Raw genomic sequence first — 25772 nt, 5'->3', positions numbered from 1 at the left:
GAACCCAAAGGGTGTGATTGTATTTTAAATAAGAGGATGTTTGAGCTCTTGAACTTCAATGGCTGACTGGAGATTAAAAGCTGTGTTGAGAGAATGATTACTGAGGGCAACGAATGGATTGAGGCGAACACCAGTTAAAAGTAAACTAATAAAGTGTTTATTTTAACTTGAGAATAACAACAACTCGATGGAATGAGTGGTACAAAATCTTGATGCAGTTGCAGTAACTTGGTGGCTTAAATCAAACAGTTCTCCTGACAGAATAGCTTTCTCAGCTTGAGTCTCTATAACCAACTGTTCTATTATTAGACACAGTTTAACTTGGAGCACAGACCCCCTGTCTGCCTCCCTCAACTGGCTATAAGGTATCTTTGAAACCTCTCCTAGGCTCAATAAGACACAGCTCTCTCCTTTACTAGTCTCTCTAACTAAGTAAAGCTCTAGCCTAATGTCTTCACCATATACCTTACACCTAGAGACTAGCTAAAAGCTCTTCCCTTCTGTCAGTTCCCTGCTCTAAAAATCTACATCCTTCTCTGTCTAAAACTCAGACTCTTCTCCCCCTGTCAGATAAGACAGCTCCCTTTCCCTCCATCCAGCTGACTCCACCCCTGATTGTTACACCCAATCAGGAGTCAGCCTGACTCCTCTTCCTTCTCTGTACAACAGCCAGGAGGCCAGCCACTGCCAAGCAGGCTTCGGCCTAGCCAGCTAAAAGGTAGTTTTATTACACAGGGCAACTCTTCCATTGTACTCACTTCTGTGTGGATATGCATAAGATTACACTGTTAAATAGCCATTATCTTTGTTCCAAGGGGCCCTTTCACAGTACAGTATAGTCTATGAATCCATGGCTGAAGATGCCATCTGGGTTTTGTGTGGATATGCAAAGCCATGGACAATAGTGAACTCTAATGAAATGAAGACATCCCAGATCAAGAAAGCTACAGAGCAGCCATGGGCCAACTTTATCCCTCCAGGTGTTTTGGACTTCAACTCCCACAATTCCTAACAGCCTACCGGTTGTTAGGAATTGTGGGAGTTGAAATTCAAAACACCTGGAGGGCTGAAGTTGGCCCAGCCCGCTATAGAGCCACAGTGGAGGATCTAGACCAGTGGTTCCCAACATTTGGTCTTCCAGGTGTTTTGTACTTCAACTCCCAGAAATCCCAGACATTTGACCAGCTGTTAGGTATTGTGGAAGCTGAAGTCCAAAACACCTGGAGGACCAAAGGCTGGGAACCACTGGTCTAGGGTTAGCCTAGACAATGTCTAAAGAGGACACATTTTGTCTGACACAGATACAAGAAGGCGTGGGTACTGAACCACGAATACAGGGTTCATATAATTATAATACTTTGTTACCATATAAACTAACAGGGTTCACTCTATAAAACCCCAAGATTTGTAGTTTAGAGAAGAGGCACTTAGACAGAAATCAGATGTTCTCAGACAGAGATCTCCATTGTATCACCAAACCATGAACTCCAGGATTCCATATGATGGAAGAATAATGCCAACGAAAGTTGAATAATAGCACTATAACTTTGTAGTGCAAATTGGCTCATTGTAAGTATAATAATAATAATAATAATAATAATAATAATAATAATATCATCTGCCTGCGACAAAGAACTGGTTGGATCACAAGTCGGAAAAAGTTACAGAGAATGGACATGTCAAGATACTCTGGGACTTCCAGATTCAGACAGACAGAGTTTTGGAGCACAATACTCCTGATCTCACGGCCGTATGGATTGTCGATGTTGCAATCCCAGGTGACAGGTGACCAGAGGCACTCCAAGTGGCCAGAAACAACTGGAAAAGCTGACACGATATGAGGATATAAAGATCGAACTGCAAAGACTTTGGCACAAACCAGTAAAGGTGGTCCCAGTGGTGATCGGTACACTGGATGCAGTGCCTAAAGACCTTGGCCTGCACTTAAACACAATCTGTACTGACAAGATTACCACCTGCCAGCTGCAGAAGGCCACCTTACTGGGATCTGCATGCATTATTTGCCGATACATCACACAGTCCTAGAAACTTGGGAAGTGTCCGATGTGTGATCTGACGTGTGGACTCATCTTGTTGTATTTCAAATAATAATAATAATAATAATAATAATAATTGTCCACCTCTCCTCACAGCTCAAGGCAGGGTACAGCATTACTAAAACATAAACACACATATACACACAGAATCATTTTAAAACACTCCGTATTTATTTATCGTGTCATCAGCAACCATACCATTGTATTACATTTCTAACAGAACAAAACAAAAACACAGATTTTGCAAACTTGGTAGTTGGTTAAATGTCCTTTGACCAGTATCTGGCCACTTGGAGTGCCTCTGGTGTTGCCGCAAGAAGGTCCTCCATCGTGCATGGGGCAGGGCTCAGGTTGCATTGCAGCAGGTGGTCAGTGGTTTGTTCTTCTCTGCACTCGCATGCCATGGATTCCACCCTGTAGCCCCATTTCTTAAGAGTGGCTCTGCATCTCGTGGTGCCAGAGCGCAGTCTGTTCAGTGCCTTCCAAATCACCCAGTCTTCTGTGTGCCCAGTGGGGAGTCTCTCATCTGGTATCACCCATGGATTGAGGTGCTGGGTTTGGGCCTGCCACTTTTGGACTCTCGCTTGCTGAGGTGTTCCAGCGAGTGTTTCTGTAGATCTAAGAAAACTATGTCTTGATTTAAGTTGTTGACGTGCTGGCTGATACCCAAACAGGGGATGAGCTGGAGATGTCTCTGCCTTGGTCCTTTCACTATTGGCTGCTACTTCCTGGCGGGTGTCAGGTGGTGCAATACCGGCTAAGCAGTGTAATTTCTCCAGTGGTGTGGGGCGCAAACACCCTGTGATAATGCGGCATGTCTCATTAAGAGCCAAATCCACTGTTTTAGTGTGGTGAGATGTGTTCCACACTGGGCATGCGTACTCAGCAGCAGAGTAGCATAGCGTAAGGGCAGATGTCTTCACTGTGTCTGGTTGTGATCCCCAGGTTGTGCCAGTTAGCTTTCGTATGATGTTGTTTCTAGCGCCCACTTTTTGCTTGATGTTCACACAGTGCTTCTTGTAGGTCAGAGCACGGTCCAAAGTGACTCCCAGGTATTTGGGTGTGTTGCAATGCTCCAGTGGGATCCCTTCACTCCGTATAATACACATATTAAAACATATTAAAATACACATATTAAAACACTCCGTAAAATACACATATTAAAACATGCCTCCATAAAATACGTATCAATAACACAAAACAAAAAACAGGCAATTGCAAAGGAATTGTGGGAGTTGATGTCCAAAACACCTGGAGGGCCCAAGTTGGCCCATGCCTGGTATGCATGCACCTATAGACAAGCCACATATGCACATGGCCAAAGGCAATGCATGGAGTAAACCGTGCATACAATCCATCCACTAGAAATTAAGAGGATCACTCCACCCAAGCTGAAGCATTTCGGGTTTCCCCATATAACATAAGAGCCTCGTAGGAGAAATGTGGTGCTTGCAAAAAAGGACACACTGAAGACTCCTCTGACAGCTATCAAGAGGTTAAAATGAGAACTTTGTGCAGGCATGATGGGAACTTTAGCAAGGAGCATCCTGGGAGTTGTAGTTTAAGCCCAGCCTTCCGCCTTTTAGCATGGCTTCTTCCTGGGAGGTAAGTTCCCTTTATTTCCTGTGAGCACCGTGCTTTGCAACAGTTTCAACCGGAGAGGAAGCCAAAGGAAACTTCGCCTTGGGGAAGGTTTCCCTTTTGCCTTCCTTTCCCTCCCTCTGGAAATCGAAATATTGTCAGAGTTTGGAGGATTTGAAACTGAAGGTTTTCTGCCTGGATTGGACAGCTGCTCCAGTCCTTTCGGATTTGCAAAGATGACAGTGTCTAAAAAGAAGCCAGACTCAAGTCTTAGAATTGGCAGCCCCCCCCCCCCCTCCTCTAACCATGTGTTAATATGATGCAGGTTGAGCATCCCACGTCCAGAAATCCACATTGGTGACTGAGATAGTGACACCTTTGCTTTGTGATGGTTCTGGGCCCTTCCACACAGCCCTAGATCTCAGAACATATCAAATAACACAAAACAAAAAAACAGGCAATTGCAAAGGAATTGTGGGAGTTGATGTCCAAAACACCTGGAGGGCCCAAGTTGGCCCATGCCTGGTATGCATGCACCTATAGACAAGCCACATATACACATGGCCAAAGACAATGCATGGAGCAAAGCGTGCATACAATCCATCCACCAGAAATTAAGAGGGTCACTCCACCCAAGGTGAAGCATTTCGGGTTTCCCCATATATGCTTTGAACTGGAATATATGTATGTGTGAACTCTGATATCCCAGTGAACTGATAATGTGGGATTTTCTGCCTTGATATTCTGGGATATAGAGCTTTCTGGAAGCCCCCCCCCCCCCCCCCCCCCAGTTTAGTGCATAAAGCGGTTGGGAATCTGGATTGCTATGAGTTTTCCGGGCTGTATGGTCATGTTCCAGAAGCATTCTCTCCTGACGTTTCACCCCGCCATTCTCCCGTTGGGTTCTCTGGCAAGACTAGGCAAGCTACAAGAGAGGAGATTCCATCTGAACACTAGGAAGAACTTCCTGACTGTGAGAGCCGTTCAGCAGTGGAACTCTCTGCCCCGGAGTGTGGTGGAGGCTCCTTCTTTGGAAGCTTTTAAGCAGAGGCTGGATGGCCATCTGTCAGGGGTGATTTGAATGCAATATTCCTGCTTCTTGGCAGGGGGTTGGACTGGATGGCCCATGAGGTCTCTTCCAACTCTTTGATTCTATGATTCTATGATTCTAAGCCTTTAAGAAAGATCTGAAAACTTGGCTCTTCCGATGATGATGATGATGATAATAATAATAATAATAATAATAATAATAATATAAGAGTAGCAATCATAAGTGGACATAGTCTGCCATCTACTGGTGGACAGGATATATTTAATGTTTTCTCAGTGCAGCAAGATGCAGAGTTTGGGAAATAAAATCCAAAATCCACAAAAGAGGGATACTTGTCGTGGGCAACCAAAATGCACCATGAAATCTTTCAAAACTACACTGGCTTCTTCGTCAGGCAAAAAAATTCCTAAAAGGAGACGCTTTAAAAAAGTGGTGGTATTGGATTACAGGCTTACTTTTTGTATCTGATATTTTCTTTGTTATAATTCAGTTGGTTCAGAAGGATCTCAGTGTAGACAGAGACTACTCTTGTCTTGGTCACATGCAGACCAAGATAAAGGATATTACAGTTTCAACTTCATTATATCTGGGAACACATCCACCACAGATATGGCATACTGTGCTATGTTTACCAGAGATGCCTTATATATTTCCAAATTAGTAATGTTTCATGATAATTGGGTTTGACATAAGAAAATTATATAATCACAGAATCATAGAGTTGGAAGAGACCTCGTGGGCCATCCAGTCCAACCCCCTGCCAAGAAGCAGGAGAATCACATTCAAAGCACCCCTGACAGATAGCCATCCAGCCTCTGCTTAAAAGCCTCCCAAGAAGGAGCTTCCACCACACTCTGGGGCAGAGAGTTTCACTGCTGAACAGCTCTAATAGTCAGGAAGACCTCACTACCTCTGAGGATGCTTGCCATAGATGCAGGCAAAACATCAAGAGAGAATGCCTCTAGAACATGGCCATATAGCCCATAAAAAACCTACAACTAACCCAGTGATTCCAGCCATGAAAGCCTTTGACAGTACAGTTCTTCCACATGTTCAGGTGGAATCTCCTTTCCTGTAGTTTCAAGCCATTGTTCTGCGTCCTAGTCTCCAGGGCAGCAGAAAACAAGCTTGCTCCCTCCTCCCTGGGCTTCCCCTCACATGGTCCTCATCATGTCTCCTCTCAGCCTTCTCTTCTGCAGGCTAAACATGCCCAGCTCTTTAAGCCGTTCCTCATAGGGCTTGTTCTCCAAACCCTTGATCATTTTAGTCACTCTCCAGCTTGTCAACATCTCCCTTAAATATATCTGCTTTGTTTTCCTAAAGAGTTTTGAACCAGATATGCTCTTCTGGTGACAGCTTCTCTGTAGACCTTTTCACTATGGAAATAGGTGGCATCAATCAACAGAGCCAGAAACTGAGTAAAACGGAGAAGAAGCTGCGGCAAAAACAGATGAAAGCCAGACATACTCTGCTAAGGCATGAGGGCATCGAATGCGTGTCATATCCCACCAAGGTGAGTTGTGTTGTTGGCAGCTTATCTTTTGCATAATGATCTTGAGCAAATGTATCAAGAGGCAGGTTCCACTAAATTCAATGCACACTTCGCTGGCAGATGGATATATGATTGCAGCCTTGCTTCCAAAATGTTGCAGTGTGTGGTGCTATTGTTCAATCCTTTTTCACTATATTACATACCGTTGCCCATCACCTCTCCTTTGCTCCCAAGTTTCTGCATTTTACTCCTTTAGATGTTAGCATTCTATGGTCACTCGGCATACCGAGTTCTTTTTCAGACAGTTCTAGAAATATATTCATATCCCTTTGGTTTTGTTTCCCCTAATCATAATGATTCTTCCTTTATTGTTAGTGTACATCCATTTTACCCACACTTTTGAATGAGTTTGGTATATAGAATGCAGTCTTATTTATGGGTTGCTGTGAGTTTTCTGGGCTGTATACACATGTTCCAGAAGCATTCTCTCCTGACGTTTTGCTCACATCTATGGGAGGCATCCTCAGAGGTTGTGAGGTCCGTTGGAAACTAGACAAGTGAGGTTTATATATCTGTGGAATGTCCAGGGTGGGGGAAAGAACTCTTGTCTGAGGCAGGTGTAAATGTTGCAATTGGCCACATTGATTAGCATTGAATGCTTTGCAGCTTCAAAGCCTGGCTGCTTCCTGCCCCGGGGAATCCTTTGTTGGGAGATGTTAGCTAGTCCTGATTAATTCTTGTCTGGATTTCCCCTGTTTTTTGTGTGTTGTTCTTTGTTTACTGTCCTGATTCTATAGTTTTTTAAAAATACTGGTAGCCAGATTTTGTTCATTTTCATGGTTTCCTCCTTTCTGTTGAAATTGTTCACATGCTTGTGGATTTCAATGGCTTCCCTGTGTAGTAGAATGACATGGTGGTTATTAGAGTGGTCCAGCATTTCAGTGTTTGGTTACCAGTATTAAAAAACTCCAAAATCAGGATAGTAAGTAAAGAACAACACTCAGAAAATGGGAATTCCAAACAGAAAAAATCAGTCAAGAGAGAATTCTTCTGGGACATGGTCATAAAGCCCGGAAAACTCACAGCAACCCAGTGAATCTGGCCATGAATGCCTTCGACTACACAATTTTATTTATGTTGCATTCTCACTTCTCTATGGACTGATGGGAAGTTTATATTTGAACTGTGACTGTGGACATTTACTTATTTTATTTATATGCCAGCTTTCTCCCAAAGTGGAACTGGATCTGTTTCTTTAATTGATAAGCCCTGGATTGGTATATATTAATTCACTAAAAATATCTTTACTCTGCTCTTCAGCCTTTTTTTGCATCAGGTGTTTAAGCAGAGGGTCAGAACTGAAGGCCTTTGCTGTCTCAAAATAAGTGCACTTCAGGTAGAAAGGATTTATTTTACAGGTACAGGTACAGACAATGACAGCAAATTATTGTTGAATTGCAAAACTTCTGAAAAGTTGCAAAATTTGTAGGCTGTATATCCGCACATTTTTGTGCAGTATCCCCTTTTGACCAAAGGCCCTATTGGTCACACTCTCGTCAATCTTTTCCCTCATTCGTCAAGCAGTCACACAGGTCCACTTTTCTCCTGAAAAGGGCCTTGGATAATGCATCATTCTCAAAACAGATCTTCAGCTCATCCAGTCCTAATCAGCAGGTTTAATTAATAGTATGGGTGGTATCAGTCTATGACTGACAGCTTCTAGAACAGGCGTGGGCAAACTTTGACCCTCCAGGTATTTTGGACTTCAACACCAACAATTCCTAACATCTGGAAGTCCAAAACACCTGGAGGGCTGAAGTTTGCCCTTTCCTGTTCTAGAATATACTCAGATTTTCATTAACAGTTATGTTAAAAGCACATAACAATACAATGAATTGTGAATAACATTACACTCTATAGCAAACATATTGTATAACCAGTATTAAGTATGAATATGATATAATAGCATGAACAGCTGAAACATGGCAAATCCCAAGCACAGGAACTAGATCAGTGGTTCTCAACCTGTGGGTCCCCAGATGTTTTGGCCTGGTAAACTGGCTGGGATTTCTTGGAGTTGTAGGCCAAAAAACCTAGGGACCCACAGTTTGAGAACCACTGAACTAGATGGTTATTTATGGTTGGATTCTTCCTTATAGATGTGAGTATAAAGGTGGCACACTGAGTTAAACCACTGAGCTTGTTGACCAAAAGGTCTCAGGTTCAAATCCAGGGAGTGGCGAATCCAGCTTCTGCTAACCTAGCAGTTCGAAAACATGCAAATGTGAGTATTTATTTATTTGCTATACTTGTATACCGCCGTTTCTCAGCCTAGCCGGCGACTCAACGCGGTTTACAACAACTTATAACAAACAACAGTACACAGTTTAAAAGCATAAAAACACGATCCACAATACATATATCAATTAAACAATCCAATTCATCTCTTGACTCTTGAGTAGATCAATAGGTACCACTCTGGTGGGAAGATAATGGTGCTCCATGCAGTCATGCCAGCCACATGACATTGGAGGTGTCTATGGACAATGCTGGCTCTTCGGCTTAGAAATGGAGATGAGAACCAACCCCCAGAGTTGGACATGACTGGACTTAATGGCAGGGGAAAACATTTACCTTTACTATAAAGCTAGTTGGTCTCCACAATCCCTTCCAACTCTTCTTGTACTTCAGTAAAAGTCCCATACATGTCAAAAAGATGCACAAACAAAAGTCAGCTCTCCCTATGCTTTGAAGGCAATTTTTCCTGCTTCTTGGCAGGTGGTTGGACTTGATGGCCCACAAGGTCTCTTCCAACCCTATGATTCTATGACTCTATGATTCTATATGTCTTTCATTATAATGTGCCAAGGCTGCTTGATATCTAAACATTTTCATTCAAGCCCCTTCCACGCAGCTGAATAAAACCCCACATTTTCTGCTTTGAACTGGGATATATGGCAGTGTGGACTCAGTTAACCCTGCTCAAAGCAGATATTGTGGGATTTTCTGTCTTGATATTCTGGGTTGTATGGCTGTGTGGAAGGGCCCTCAGAGTTTCAAGCACAATTGCCTATGCTGACGTTCATGGATAATAACTTCATTGTCATTTCTCTGCTGTGTTTATGCAGTTTTCAGATTAACCAATTAATGCTGATTATTCATGTCTCTGTCTCTTTTCCTTTCCCTTCTTTTCCCTCTTGCCTTAATTAGAGCCTGGTCATTGCCAATGGCGGTCTGGGGAATGGGGTGAGCAGGCGCCAAGTGCTCAAGCTGGCAGAGAGATGCGGGCTGGTCGAAGCGCTTTTAATGCCACCAAATAAACCCTATTCATTTGTGAAATACGGGACGCTTGAAGATTCCAAGCGCGCCTATGATTCACTGAATGGAGAAGAAGTTGCTTCAGAGGACCACACTCAAAATGTTGTTCTATATTTCAACTTTGTGGAAAAAGGTATTCCTGCTTTATTGGTTTTCGCCCCCAAAGAAATAGTTAAAGCTTAGGAAATGGTGTTACCATTTCTTTCTCTTGGGCTTGCTAAAGAGGTGTTGATGCCTGAACCAAATAACAAAATGGTACTCTTTTGTTGATTTGTGTATAGAAGCTGACAGGACTTGTAGTTGTATATTTATTTATTTATCGAGTCATCAGCAACCAGTCAATTATATTACATTTCTAACAGAACAAAGCAAACAAACAGACAAAATACAAAAATACAAAATACAGAATACAAAATTTGTGAGTTTGGTAGTTGATTAAATGTCCTTTGACGAGTATCTGGACACTTGGAGTGCTTCTGGTGTTGCTGCAAGAAGGTCCTCCATTGTGCATGTGGCAGGGCTCAGGTTGCATTGCAGCAGGTGGTCAGTGGTTTGCTCCTCTCCACACTCACATGTCGAGGATTCCACTTTGTAGCCCCATTTCTGAAGGTTGGCTCTGCATCTCATGGTGCCAGAGCGCAGTCTGTTCAGCGCCTTCCAAGTCGCCCAGTCCTTTGTGTGCCCAGGGGGGTGTCTCTCATTTGGTATCAGCCATTGGTTGAGGTTCTGGGTTTGAGCCTGCCACTTTTGGACTCTCGCTTTCTGAGGTGTTCCAGCGAGTGTCTCTGTAGATCTTAGAAAACTATTTCTAGATTTAAGTCATTGACGTGCTGGCTGATACCCAAACAGGGGATGAGCTGGAGATGTCTCTGCCTTGGTCCTTTCACTATTGGCTACTTCCCGGCGGATGTCAGGTGGTGCAATACCGGCTAAGCAGTGTAATTTCTCCAGTGGTGTGGGGCGCAGACACTCCGTGATAATGCGGCATGTCTCCTTAAGAGCCACATCTACTGTTTTAGTGTGGTGAGATGTGTTCCACACTGGGCATGCATATTCAGCAGCAGAGTAGCAAAGCACAAAGGCAGATGTCTTCACTGTATCTGGTTGTGATCCCCAGGTTGTGCCAGTCAGCTTTCGTATGTAGTTGTATAGTAATTATTAGATACTCTCTATAATCACCAACACACCCAAGATTTCAGGGTCCCAGGACAGTTCACATTGCAGAAATTAACATCTGAGAAGGAACTTTTTCCAAGCCAGAATTCTTGCAAAACTGATGCATACAACTACTAGGAGATAAGCTTTATTGCTCATAAATGGTGCAGTAGATGGTCTACAGAAAAGAAGCACATCAATCCTTTTGTTGATGGAGTCTGGCATCTCCTTACAACAAGTAGTATAAAAATCCCCTAAACCAGTGGGAGTTGAAGACCAAAACATCTGGTGATCCACAGGTTGAGAACCACTGGTTTAGGGCTTTATAGGCCAAAGCCAGCATTTTAATTGGGCCCGGTAGCAAACTGGCAGCCAGTGGAGCTGACGCAATAGCATAGTTCTTGACTGTAAAAGTACAGTCATAATAAAACAACAACATAACAACAACAACAACAAGAATTTTATTTTTATCCTGCCCTATCTCCCCGAGGGGACTCACATTGTATTGCCTTTTCATCACAGTCAAAATTTGATGCCTGAGATAACTGTCTCAATCTTCCAAATAGTAGAGCTGCTCCTTGCCAAAACAAGTTTAAAAACCTTTTTGGGTTTGCAGAATTTGTTGATCACTATTCATTGTGTTCTGACAAGGATTTCTCTGCTGCATTCATTGCCTGTCAGTTCAAACAACTGCCATATCTCAGGAGTCTTGGACAGGGGCAGTTGAATATGTAGTTGACATCTCACCTGAAACAACTAGGGAAAACAATGACCTTTGCTTTGACAGTGTAGTCAGGCATGTGAATCTGAAAAGCAGTGAGATTCTTGAGCCCGAAACTGAAAAAAGGATTTGTAGAGCACAGTGTGTGGGGAGCTAATCCCATGATGCATGACCAGAAATGATTAGTGTCTCACTTAAGGGTCACGTTTTGATTTTATCATGGAATTCACTAATGGATCTATCAGAAGATGTTTTGCAATATCTTTCTTTTTAGCTCTTGGTGCTCAAAGAAGAGCAAGTGGTTTCTATGAGCCCTTTATTCTAATTGTGTTCTGTGATCCTGTTTGGACATAAAACTAAACCATGCCTGTTACCCTCCAGATGTTAGGATCCATTACTCATCAATCTTTCCTAGATGAGGGAAGATGAGGGAGTTGTAATTCAGACACATCTGAAAGACCATACATTGCACTGATAGAGTGAGTCTTTCCTTCCACCATATTTATATGCCACTCCCATTGTTTCCCTGTCATTTTAGGAGATTGGAGCTTCCACCTTGGCTTTGGACGAACTATGGTTTGATGTATCACTCAGACTCTATTAATCGTAGTTTATTTTGTCTATGGTTGATAAGAAGATTAATTTATTTATTTAGGGTATTTTTATCCTGCCCTTCTCAACCCCCTGGGGGGGGGGGGGGCTCAGGGCGGCTTCCAGCCGGCACATATTCGATGCCTACAATTAAACACAATAAAATACACAACAAAACAGTAATTATAAATAATTAAAACATTGAGTTAATACAATAAAATCTACTAGAAAAGAAGCCAGCCTGGTGGTCGTTGTCTCGCCGAGTTCTGTAATTAGTGAGTCCATTCAGCTTATCATAATCAGTTCCAAAGCTCTTGTCGTCATTGTCCTTGTCAGTCTGCCAGATTACCCAAAGGCCTGGTCCCAAATCCATGTTTTTAATTTCCTTCTAAAAGAGAGGAGGGATGATGATGATCTAATTTCCCCGGGGAATGAATTCCACAGTCAGGGGGCCACCACCGAGAAGGCCTTGTCCCTCATACCCGCCAGTCTCGTTTGAGACAAGGGCAGGGCCGAGAGCAGGGCCTCTCCAGAAGATCTTAAATTCCTAGGCAGGATGTAGAAGGAGATACGTTTGGACAGGTACACTGGGCCGGAGCTTTAGAGTAGATTTTATTCCACTATTCATAGTTAAATAAACTCTTGGTATAGTGAACCATGTTTTGGCATTTCATTTCATAGAATCATAGAGTTGGAAGAGACTTCCTGGGCCATCCAGTCCAACCCCCTGCCAAGAAGCAGGAATATTGCATTCAAATCACCCCTGACAGATGGCCATCCAGCCTCTGTTTAAAAGCTCCCAAAGAAGGAGCCTCCACCACACTCCGGGGCAGAGAGTTCCCCTGCTGAACAGCTCCCACAGTCAGGAAGTTCTTCCTAATGTTCAGTTGGAATCTCCTCTCTTGTAGTTTGAAGCCATTGTTCCGCGTCCTAGTCTCCAGGGAAGCAGAAAACAAGCTTGCTCCCTCTGCCCTGTGACTTCCTCTCACATATTTATACATGGCGATCATATCTCCTCTCAGCCTTCTCTTCGTGAACCAGCCTGTATTTAAATGTGCCACTATTTGAATCCAGCATTAGAAGTAAGTCCAAAGGCCACTTTGGTGGATTTTTGGCATCATGGAGTATTGTGTCACTCTCACTCTGAACCTATTTTAACCACTTGGATGATATTTTAGAGGGCGAAACTACCAGAAGTGCAGCATTTGTCATGATTTTTCATCTAATTTTGGAGAAAAAAAATGGGCCTGGGGATTATCTTGGGGAAGATGCAAAAATGAGAAGGACTTCTCACATCCGATTTTCATGGTCTACATTCTATTTGAAGCTTGAGCAGTACAGAGAACTTTGATTATTGTGAATCTAATGAGCTATTTATTGCTTGAGGGAATGTCAGTGTGTATATTTCATCAGGAATTCTTCACATTTTTGAACTTGCAGTTCCTTGGGAGGACATGATCCCTTCTACCTTGCCTCCTGGCCTGAGGGTCATTGAAGAGCTAGTTTCACCAGAGGAGGAAGGACAACTTTTGGAATGCATTGACTGGGGAAAGGATGAAGTAATTCCAAATGGTAAGTGAGGCATACTACAATGATGGGTCATGTTTGCCATCCAGCAGAAGTGAGATTCAGGACAAGTATGTCTTGATTAGGAGCCTGATATTGTAGCCTTTATTTATTTATTTATGACATTTCTATTCTGCCCTTCTCACCCCGAAGGGGACTCCGGGTGGATCACAGAACACATACACAGCAAACATTCAATGTCGTTAAACAGACAGGACAGACAACAGATAGTTATTATGTTGGCATTATCCCCCCAACTTTGGCATCCTGGAGGTTATGCTCGATTCTGGCCACTGGGTGGTGCTGCCGCTCCATCCTCTATGACGAAGAGCCTTGATCACAGACTTCCTCCTTCCTTTGATTGTCAGTATTTTCTGATATTTCTTTTATGGTGCCATAAAATACCTCCCCTCTTAAGCAGTGCCTAATTTCTCTACTCACAATTCACAGCTGATTTTGAACTGCTTAGGTGGACAGTAAGCTGGGCCAAAGGTTGGGTGCACACCCCGACCCAGGCTTCAAATTGCCAACCTTTTGATCGGTAAAATGCATTTCTGCTGGTGATTAACCAGCTGTGCTAAAGCCCAGCCCTATTATACTACATCAGCTTACAGTATACCTTGGTTAATTTGTTCATATATATATATGCATATGTGTATGTATATATAAACATTGGTTTGTTCTTATTTGTTTTCCATTTAAAGCTCAGAAATCGTTAAAACACAGAAGGGTAAAACATTTTGGATATGAATTCCGGTATGATAACAACAATGTTGATCGAGACAGACCATTACCTGGAGGTAGGTAGTCAAATGCCTTTTATTCAATTAGTGTTATCTTCACCAGTTTGGTAACTGTAGCTATGATCTTCTGAATGCTTATTTAGGTGTCCCATTCAGATTAGTGCAATTTACTTTTGCTTAAGTGTGAAAATAGAATTACATGTTCCCATCAACTGTAAGAGTGCGAACATGTAATCTGTTAAGGTCAAAATAATTTATAGTTGCTTTGAAATAAATAAAAAAGATCACTCAATAGTGAATCCTGTGGATTTCAAAATAATTTAATTCCAAATATTGTAAGTAACTATAAGAGGACAATCAATGGGTGGTTGAGGGCTTAGAATGACTCCTCAAGAGGTAAGGTTAAAATTTGACCCTTTTAATTTAGGAAAAAAATGAAAGTTAACTGACTGTCATTATACAGGTATTTAAAGTTGTGCCATGGTATAGAGAAAGTGACATATATAAAGGTAAATGATATTGGTTTAAACCAAATCATTATTTCCAGCTGGAAAGGGCTGAGTGAATCAATTACTGAATGATAAGCAAACATGTCCCATTGATTTAATAGGTCTACTCTGCTTTTGACTTGAAATTCGATTGCGGTTTGTGCTGTAATGGTTTTCTAGTGTGGTATCCTAGCCAGTCTTAAGATACTGGTTTTCAGGTTCCATTCTCTATTACAGAGAAACTTGGAGTGGGATGGAATATGAGAAAAAATTCTCACTTACCACTTTTTCTTGAATTACCAGGTCTCCCAGACATCTGTAACACCCTTCTTGCAAAATGGCTGAAGATGGGCTACATTAAAGAGAATCCCGATCAACTGACAGTAAATCAGTATGAGCCTGGACAGGGTATGTAGAGTCTTAACTGATCCAGAATGTAAAGTCATCTTTAGAGAGGAGTCTTGATCAATTTAGATTTGTAATAAGATTTAGGGGAGTTGATAGTTATTTACCTATAAATAACATGTCTCTAGCTGATACCCCGTTGATTCTGAAATTGCATTCTAACACCTTGTTAGGAAAATAGGAAACTACACTAAACACAGTTAGATTACAGAGTCCACATAGATGAGTATTGTTTATACTGACTGAGAATGGCTTTGTCAAGTCTGGCATGTTTCCTGGCCCTTACTTGTGATGCAAGGCATTCTGTATATCAAATGCATGCACTGTTGTTGAGCTATAGTTTGACGTTGAAGGCTTTCATAGCTGGAATCACTGGGTTGCTGCGGGCTGTATGGCCATGTTCCAGAAGCATTCCCTCCTTACATTTCACTCACATCCATGGCAGGCATCCTCTGTTGGAAACTAGGCAAGTGGGGTTTATATATCTGTAGAATGTCCAAGGTGGGAGAAAGAACTCGTCTGCTTGAGGCAAATGTGAAAGTTGCAATTGGCCACCTTGATTACTATTGAATAGCTTTGCAGCTTCAAAGCCTGTCTGCTTCCTGCCTGGAGGAATCCTTTGTAGGGAGGTGTCAACTGGCCATGATTGTGTTCTGTCTGGAATCCCCCTGTTTTCTGAGTGTTGTTCTTTATTTACTGTCCTGATTTTAGAGATTTTTAAAATATTAGTAGCCAGATTTTGTTTATTTTCATGGTTTCCTCCTTTCTGTTGAAATTGTCCACGTGCTTGTGGATTTCAATGGCTTCTTTGTGTAGCCTGACATGGTGGTTATTAGAGTGGTCCAGCATTTCTGTGTTCTCAAATAATATACTGTGTCCAGGTTGGTTCATCAGGTGCTCTCCTAGGGCTGACTTCTCTGGTTGAAGTAGTCTGCAGTGCCTTTTGTGTTTCTTGATTCATTTTTGGGCAATGTTGCATTTGGTGGTCCCTATGTAGGACTTGTCCACAGCTGCATGGGATACTGTAGACTCCTGAAGAGTTGAGAGGATCCCTCTTGTCGTTTGCTGGAAATAGCATATGTTGAATTTACTTAATATGTCTGTAGATAGTTTGTAGGTTGTGTTTTTTCATCATTTTTTTCATCATCCCCCTTGACATTCCACTGATATATAAACACCACTTGCATTGTTTCCAATAAATGTCACAACCTCTGAGGATGGCTATCATAGATGTGGGTGAAACATCAGGAGAGAATGCTTCTGAAACATGGCCACACTGCCCGGAAAACTCACAGCAAACCAGAGCTATAGTTTGTTTCCTTCCTTGCCCTGTACAATGTTTAATCTAGGGCTGGAAAACATGCGCCCATCAAGATGTTGTTTATTTATTTATTTGTTTGTTTATTTGTTTACTATATTTGTATACCACTTTTCTCAGCCCTCAGGGTGACTCAGAGCTGTTAACAAAGCAAATACAATACTTAAACATGATACAAACAGTTAAAAACAAGTTAAAAGAATAACATTATAATAATCAATAAACATCTACATCTCCCATCATGTTCAGCCATCATATCCATTGATGTGAGAAATGCTGGGGATTGCATTCCAGTAATTCCAGCATTCCAGTAATAGCTGGAGGACTGCATGGTTGCTATGCCGTCTTTAGACCACAATGATGTGGGAGGAAAAATATTTTGAAAAAGGAAGAACACTCAGCTTTTTGGGTCAAAAATGGATGCCCACTACAAAAACTAAAATGTAAATTCAGATCTGAATATTGCTGGGCTGCTGCTCCCAAAAATCATGACCAATATTGGTGTTGCAGCCCCACTGGATGGCTGTGCATTTCTTATCCTAAATCTTGCAAGTTTTGTTCATTTGTAAGCAATTTCAGAGTTTATTGAGTCAATTTTGAGTTAGAAAAAATGGCATATGTTTCTGTGAATATACAAATATAGGACTGATACTGAATTGGAGCTGGAAAACACATTTCAGTTGGCATTCTTTACTAGATGTATCATTTTGCTTTCTGTTACAGGAATCCCTCCTCACATTGATACACATTCTGCTTTTGAGGATGAAATAATCTCTCTAAGTTTAGGAGCTGGGGTAATGTATTTTTTTCTTTTTCTCTCCCTCAGTTGCTTAGAGTCCCTTCAAACTGTGGGCTCTGCGAAAAAGTTCTGGGATGTTCGGTGTGGTTGTATTGACTTTTTCATTGGTAGAGATAGCTGCATTGTATTGATTACTAGCTTGGATACCCGGCAGTGCCTAGGCTATTTGAAAAATGCATTGTTTGTTTTGGGGTGTAAGGTAATTTCATGTAGTTAATTAGTAATACTATTTATTAGGAAAAAGCAAGTCTTTGGTTTCATTTTTATTAATGCTCCTATTTGAAAATACATAATGATGTGGGTGAACTACAATTCCCAGAATCGTGGGTTAATCCTCCTCAAACCAGGCCTGTATGCACAGTTGGCCATGTTGGGTGTGTGTGCCAAGTTTGGTCCAGATCTATTCTCAGCTGTGTTCAGTGCTCTCTGGATAAGGGTGAACTTCAACTCCAATAAACCAAGTTCAATTCCTCCAAACCTGATCATGGGGTTGTTGAAGGCTTTCATGGCTAGAATCACTGGGTTGTTGTAGGTTTTTCGGGCTATATGGCCCTGTTCTAGAAGCATTCTCTCCTGACGTTTCACCTGCATCGATGGCAAGCATCCTCAGAGAGAATGTCAGGAGAGAATGCTTCTAGAACATAGCCATATAGCTTGAAAAACGTACAACAACCCACTGGTCATGGGGGTTCTGCATGCCAAATGTGACATGGGGGGAGGGGTTGAATGCAGGGTGAACTACAACTTCCATCCTGTTGAGTCAGTCCCTCAAACCCCTCCAGTCTGTTCAGTTGTTGAGCAATTCCTCTGTGTTTCCTGTGTGTCATAGGTAAGGGTTAGGGGAGAGGCAGTGGCCGAGGATGTGCAAATTCCACACAAGGAACCCTGTGATGTCTGCCAGTGGTGGAGGAGACACATCAAATCTAGGATGAAATCCTCCCCGAACGAAAGCATTCCTTGGGTGATGAGCCGTAGTGTTTGGGGAGAACATTGGCAGGATTTAGGCGACATGTTCATAGCACTCTAACCTGCAATTTCAGTTGAGGGAGTGCCTTTGGAGACTTCTCAGCACTTGGAACTATAGCCCAATCGTGGGAGGCTGTCCTTGTAAATGGACACCTCTGCCACATACACACATGTACATTTTTCACTTTTATTATGTGTATAGATGGCCAAACGAGGCTAAACCTGTTTGTAGTGCACTTTTATTTCATGGCCATTTTGAGATGGTGGACCAGGACCTCTTCTTGTGCTCCAGGACAGCAGAATCAATATGATAAGCTCTCATCATTCATAATTTAAGACATTCACTGACAGCTCAGAAAATAAACAATAAAATAAAATAAGTTGCCAAAAAGGAGGAAGAAAGGCTTTGGCTTCTTTTTGCCCTGGAGCGATCCCAACCCCACCTGTTGAATTTTTAATCCAAGCTGAGAATTTATAAAAAGCAGCCCTATTGCCAGTTGAATTTCTGCAGGGAGCTGTGCTTAAGAAGCCTTTGTAAATAATAAAAAAGTTGGTTTTATACAGTTGCTTTATTTTTTAAAGGGTACAGACATTGAAGTTTTCTTTTCATTTCCTACATCTTTGTGACTCCTGAGCCAGAAACCTTTTTATCTAAAAATGCTTTTTTATCTTCTGTCATTGATTATTTTGAAGGCTGACACCAATGACGGAAAGAGAAAGGAAGAGGGAGACAGAAAGCCTGTGCATTTCTAAGATGATGTAGTCATCACAGTGCAGGCCATTAAAAAAAACCTAATTGCTCTAAATTAAAAAGAGAAAACCTTTGACTCTGTGAGCTAAATCTGGTTTCTGGATATTATCTCTGTCTCCTCTTCAGAGTAATCTCAGCTTTTTATCTCTGAACAATTAGAGATAACAATGAGGATGACTTGGCTCCTGCTTGGAAGAAAGCAAGGTCTCACCACACAGGATTGCAACTGGGGAAGATTTGTGATCAGTGAAGCCACCACTAAATCTTACGGCTTCAATACAAGAGTAGGCAACTTGAGCAGAACAGAGGGCAGATTTTCTGCAGCTAGGACCATAAAGCCATGCGTTAGATACAAAGGGACTGATTACGAACACAGAGTTTGCCCATGCGGGGAGGGTAAAATTGAAACTGTAATACATGTACTTTTTATTTGCACAATTTACAAGGATGATAGACTAAGGTTAATATCCCCTCTACTCACCAAGTGGCCAGGAAGATCCCTAAGTTGGTACTGTACTTATTTACTGTCTGATCTTGATAAAAGGGTAACGGAACAGGTGGCCAAATTTCTTTTTGCAGTGGCAAAAAGCCGCAAGTGCTTCATGAATAACCTGTAAAGGCTGAGTGTAACAAAGAGTACTTGGGAGACTTATTATTAATTCGCAATCAGTTCCTGTTTTAGATTATATAGACAGTCATTCATCCGATAGTGAATGGTGATACTTGTTTTTATTAATTATAAGCCAAATGTGATGTTATTAATTGTTAATTGTTGTATTTCATCATTCCACTTTCACTTGACTTAGCTGATGGTTTGTTGACCGAAATAAAGGCTATTGACTGACTGATAAAGCCATGCGTGCAGAGACTGGCAAAAATGCCCCCTAAATCAATAATAAAATGAACCAGTAGTGGGTGCTGTGAGTTTTCCGGGCTGTATGGCCATGTTCCAGAAACACTATATCCTGACGTTTTGCCTACTTCTATGGCAGGAATCCTCAGAGGCAAGTGAGGTTTATATATCTGTGCAATGTCTAGCGTGGGAGAAAAAACTCTTGTCTGTTTGAGGCATGTGTGAATGTTGCGAGGCCTGCCTTACCTGCCCAAAGCGGGTTGAGTGGGTGAGTGGCCAAGGTGCGCTCCCTCTGCTACGGGTGCAACTTCGGACTGAGGCAGAGAAGCATCATGGGGGGGGGGGGGGGGAGATGAAGGTGCAGCCCTGAGGCCTGCCCCCATGCGACTAAAATGATAAAACGACTAAAGCGACTAAAATGATAAAAGGTCTGGAGAACAAGCCCTATGAGGAGCGGCTTAACGAGCTGGGCATGTTTAGCCTGAAGAAGAGAAGGCTGAGAGGGGATATGATAGCCATGCATAAATATGTGAGAGGAAGCCACAGGGAGGAGGGAGCAAGCTTGTTTTCTGCTTCCCTGGAGACTAGGACGCGGAATAATGGCTTCAAACTACAAGAGAGGAGATTCCATCTGAACATGAGGAAGAACTTCCTGACTGTGAGAGCCGTTCAGCAGTGGAACTCTCTGCCCCGGAGTGTGGTGGAGGCTCCTTCTTTGGAAGCTTTTAAACAGAGGCTGGATGGCCATCTGTCAGGGGTGATTTGAATGCAATATTCCTGCTTCTTGGTAGGGGGTTGGACTGGATGGCCCATGAGGTCTCTTCCAACTCTTTGATTCTATGATTCTATGATTCTATGAATCCCACCTCCTTCAGGGCAGAGCGAGCAGCACCAAAGAGAAGAAGGATAACAATAAACTATAGTCACAAAATGAAAGCTATGGGAAATGCACATCTCAATTCCAACGCAATTAAATTAAAATGAAACTAAATCAAAATCTATGAAAATTCAATGTAGCAACGCATTCGGAAAGATTGAAATAGAACCGTAAAATATGTAGTAAGACGTGTGCTGCTTTGAAGTCCAGCAGATGGTGCTGTTTTTGAAAAAAATATTTTTAGCTGTCACAGGTGTGACATCTATATAATAGTAGGTATGTGAAAACATAAAAGTATTCACCTATTCAAATGCTACAAAATTGCAAAGCAGTAGGTGAAGTATTTTGGAAGATTTAAGGTTTTGAACAAATGGACATTTACATTTTTATTTATATAGATTATATTTTATTTATATTTATATAGATTATATATATTTATATAGATTATATTATATAGATTATATTATATGGAGGGAAGGATACTAGAGACAAAGTTGAAGTACTTTGGCCACATCATCAGGAGACAGCAAAGCTTAGAGAAGACAATTATGCTGGGGAAAGTGGAAGGTAAAAGGAAGAGGGGCCGACCAAGGGCAAGATGGATGGATAGCATCCTTGAAGTGACTGGACTGACCTTGAAGGAGCTGGGGGTGGTGACGGCCGACAGGGAGCTCTGGCGTGGGCTGGTCCATGAGGTCACGAAGAGTCGGAGACGACTGAAAGAATGAACAACAAAGATTATATTTAATTATACTCCCCCGAAGGGGACTCAAGTGGCTAGTTGGTTACTTGGTGAGGTAAAGGGCACTCTTGTCGAATTGGAGGGGTGTTGGGGGATTTTTTAAAAAAAAAACATCAGCAGGGTCTGCACTTTGTCCATCACTGCTTTAATGAAGGGGAAGGCATGGGATGGGCAGAGCTCATATTAGATATTAGACCTTGAGAACTACATGGAAGACCTAGCTGGTGTTTGACTATAGGATGAGAGACTTTGCGGGTTATGATTGACCTCTAGAAGGGGTGGATTCTGCCTATCCTTCTTCAAAAAGGCTTCCACTTAGATTTGATATGTATTTGGTAGTTAAATAGAAATAAATGCGATGTTTTTTGACACTTAGAGCACACCTGTGGAATATGATTCACATCAACAAAATGCTGTGGAACTCCTATTCAATCCATTTATTTAGGGCCAAAAGTAATGGAATACTAATTCCCTGTTTACTCATCTCTCATAATAGTCAGTTATCACAATGGTAGATATTGCATTTGTTCATGTACTTATTCCTGATGTGTTCTGTTATGTGTTTATATTTGTGCCATAATAGTAAACAACCAACACAAACTGTTAGTGTGATTGTAAAGGACTTGGCAAATTTAAAAGCTGTGTAAATGATTCAGGTGAATAGAAGGAATGTATTATCTTATGAGCTGGAAGTAGGAAGCTTCCTGTACATATAAATAGATGTTATCTGCTTTTACTGCTCTCATTTCTGTTTTTGCAACAGGAAATTAAATATTCACTCTCCACAATTTGCAGTGTCCATTGTTTAGAAATCATGCCAATCTGTGTACAGGAATGTCGCAGTGATTGTATTTTCAACATTGGTTTTGCTCAATTCAGTATGAGATCTGCATGCAGAAACATAGCCAATGCAAATGAGTATTCAATGCTTATCTGCTTTAGCTCTTCTCAAAATGGTCTTTTTTCTCACAAGTCTTTTTTTAAAAGTTTGCTCATCCTTTCTTGTTCACTAAAAAAATCCTGACTTACATTAAATCATGCTCTTTATCTGCTTTCATAATAAAGAAAACTATGAAAGCCGTAAAGTATGAAAGTTGTAAAACCAAGACAAGTTTTATAGTTATGGAGGTCATACTGTAATGGGTTTTCTGTTTTCTGTTTCAGTGCGATGCTGTTTTAATCTATGCCTATAAATTCATGTTTTATATGGTTTTAATTCTGTAGAGGTTAATATTATTTTAATCTTTGCTTTTTTATAGTTTAGCTGTATGTGGTTTTACTTGCATCCCTTTTAATACTGTAAACCACCTTGTGTCCCATTCGTAGGAAGATAGATAGATTTCTAAGGGGGTGTCCTAGGCTTCTTGTGTTATGGGAGCTTTATGACGTCGTCTTGATATTATTCCTAAATTGTGTAACCTGCTTATTAAGATTTGAGATCCTGGTTCCTAATGTGAATATAATGCCTTCAGTTCTCTTTCAGCCATCGTGCCTGGTTTCTCTGTAGTTCATGTTTTCAGTGTGCCCTTCAGCCATGAAGGCAAATGAGCACTTCAGAAGTTTATTGCAGTTGTCACATAACCGAGGCTGACAAGTATTATTATTCTCTTGAAACTGATAGAAAAGTCAAGAGAGACTAAATAGCTCTCAAGAAGCTGGAAGGAAGGCAGAGTATGACACCAAGGATTGTCTAGCTGAACCTTCCTAATGCCACGACCCCTTAATACAGTTCCTCATGTTGTGGTGACCCCCAACCATAAAATTATTTTTGTTGCTACTTCATAACTGTAATTTTGCAACTGTTATGAATCGTAATGTAAATATCTGATAAGCAGGATGAATTGTCATTCACTGGACCAAATTTGGCACAAATATCCGATATGCCTAAATTTGAATACTCGTAGTGTTGGGGGGGGGGATTTATTTTGTCATTTGAGAGTTGTAGTTGCTGGGATTTATAGTTAACCTACATTCAAAGAATCTTCTGAACTCCACCAACAATGGTGGAGTTCAGAACCAAACTTGGCACACGGAACTCCCATGGCCAGCAGAAAGTACTAGAAGGGTTTGATGGGCATTGATCTTGAGTTTTGGAGTTGTAGTTCACCCATACCTGAAGAGCAATGTGGACTCAAACAATGATAGATCTGGACCAAACTTGGCACGAATCCTCAATCTGCCCAAATGTGAACACTGGTGGAGTTTGGGGGAAATAGACCTTGACATTTGTGAGTTGTAGTTGCTGAGATTTATAGTTCACCTACAATAAAAGAGCATTCTGAACCCCATCAACGATCGAATTGGGCCAAACTTCCCACACAGAACCCCTATGCCTTGAAGGGACTCACTGGTGTGAGCTCCCCTCCAGCCTCGCATATTCTCCCTCACCGAACATAGGTGCACCATGCTGCCATGCGCCGAGCATGCCTGCTCCCCCCTTCCTACACAGAACCCCTATGTCTTGGCCAGCTAAGAGGAGGGCTTTTGGTGGGAGGATTTGCTGTCTGTTTCCAAAAAGGAAGTGAAGGACAGATGGAGAGATCTTCAGACTTCTTTGCCAAAGGGGTTCCTAAGACCATCAGAAATATGTGTTTTCTGGCGGTCTTTGGTGATCCCTCTGAAAACTCCATCAGGGGGTATTTTTTGTGGGCTCCTCTGAAAACTAATGAAGTTTGTGGGGAGATAGAAATGGAGAATAGTGTCTCCAGGGGCTTTCTAGGACTAGTATTTTCTACTTCAGTGCTGTTTTCTCTTTTAGGTACCTTCTATAGACTCCAATTTTAGTCTCACCTGCCCCATACAAATTAGTGTCTTGGATCCAGTTGTGATGGAAAATGGGACCCCATGCAGATGCCCAATCCTGGTGTAGACAGTGATTATGGCACCACCAGAAAAACGACTAGAAGAGAAACAGTATAGTTATTTATTTATTATTTTATTTATTTATTTATTTGCTTCATTTTTATACCGCATTTTTCAGCCCTTGACAGGCGACTCAATGCGGTTTACAGTGCAATTAAAACACAACAATACAACAACAGGATCGACGACGTCGATCCACAACAATTAACAATCAGACAGGACAAATCAACAAACAACATATATAACACCTCAGTTGAAATCAGATCCGTTCTCATAGTTGTTGTGCCGTTCCTATGTTCCATTTACCGTCTTCCTTAATTAGTTGCATTGCTTAGCCAAACGCTTGTTCGTAAAGCCAGGTCTTGACCATTCTCCGAAACGTCAGCAACGAGGGTGCCTGTCTGATGTCTGCCGGCAAGGCATTCCATAGCCGAGGGGCCACCACTGAGAAGGCCCTGTCTCTCGTCCCCGCCAAACGCGCCTGTGACGCAGGCGGGATCGAGAGCAGGGCCTCCCCAGACGATCTTAATGTTCTAGTCGGTTCATAGGTGGAGATGCGTTCGGAGAGGTAAGCGGGGCCAGAACCGTTTAGGGCTTTATAGGCTAAAGCCAGCACCTTGAATTGTGCCCGGTAGCGGATTGGCAGCCAGTGGAGCTGGCTCAGCAGAGGAGTGGTGTGCTCCCTGAGTGCCGCTCCCGTTAGCAATCTGGCTGCCGAGCGCTGGACCATCTGAAGCTTCCGGGCAGTCTTCAAGGGCAACCCCACGTAGAGCGTGTTGCAGTAATCAATCCGGGATGTAACCAGAGCGTGGACCACCGTGGCCAAGTCAGACTTCCCAAGGTACGGGCGCAGCTAGCGCACAAGTTTGAGTTGTGCAAATGCTCCCCTGGACACTGCCGTTCTAAAAACCAATATATTATTGGCCAATCATTTTATTCATTCTCCACCATTTCCATAAAATAAGAATTCAAGGCAGCTTAAAGGATCAATAGAAATAAGATTGGCTGAACTGCAAACCCCATGGGGCATTGCCAAGACAGTTAAAATAGAATGTAGTACTAAAGCCATGTTGTGTGATTGGGCCCTGGTTTAACTTAAGGATGTGTAGAAAGTAGATGTGGCTCTGCTGGTCGATCTCTTGCTGGTTTGCAGTAGAACAGCCAGGACATCTTTTTTTCTGGTTGAGTAAAATGGAAGGAAAAAGGAAGAGGGGCTGACCAAGGACAAGATGGAGCTGGGGTTTGCAATGGCTGACAGGGAGCTCTGGCATGGGCTGGTCCATTTGGTCACAAAGAGTCACAAAGAGTCACAAAGAGTCGGAAGCGAATCAACGAATAAACAACAACATAATAGCAGGAGCAACAAAATTGAGTCTTTCATCATTATAATGATGATATGAAGAACTCTTGGAGTAACAAGGAGTGTTTTTTTAATG

General features: G+C 42.0%; 1 protein-coding gene across 2 annotated transcripts in view; it reads left to right on the top strand.

Moving 5' to 3' along the window:
- Positions 1-3611: 3611 nt before the first annotated feature.
- ALKBH8 (alkB homolog 8, tRNA methyltransferase) overlaps positions 3612-25772 on the top strand; it is an 80372-nt gene continuing 58211 nt past the window's right edge. For both annotated transcript variants that reach the window (XM_060771008.2, XM_060771009.2), the window contains exons 1-7: positions 3612-3662; positions 6013-6202; positions 9392-9632; positions 13407-13538; positions 14237-14332; positions 15067-15171; positions 17210-17280. In XM_060771008.2, coding sequence (XP_060626991.2) covers positions 6068-6202; positions 9392-9632; positions 13407-13538; positions 14237-14332; positions 15067-15171; positions 17210-17280 — 780 coding nt within the window. In that variant the 5' untranslated portion in view covers positions 3612-3662; positions 6013-6067. The remainder of the gene's footprint in view (positions 3663-6012; positions 6203-9391; positions 9633-13406; positions 13539-14236; positions 14333-15066; positions 15172-17209; positions 17281-25772) is intronic.

This window comes from Anolis sagrei, chromosome 3 (genome assembly GCF_037176765.1).
Source record: "Anolis sagrei isolate rAnoSag1 chromosome 3, rAnoSag1.mat, whole genome shotgun sequence".
NCBI classification, from domain to species: Eukaryota; Metazoa; Chordata; class Lepidosauria; order Squamata; family Dactyloidae; genus Anolis; species Anolis sagrei.
This window is presented reverse-complemented; position numbering and strand designations above follow the sequence as displayed.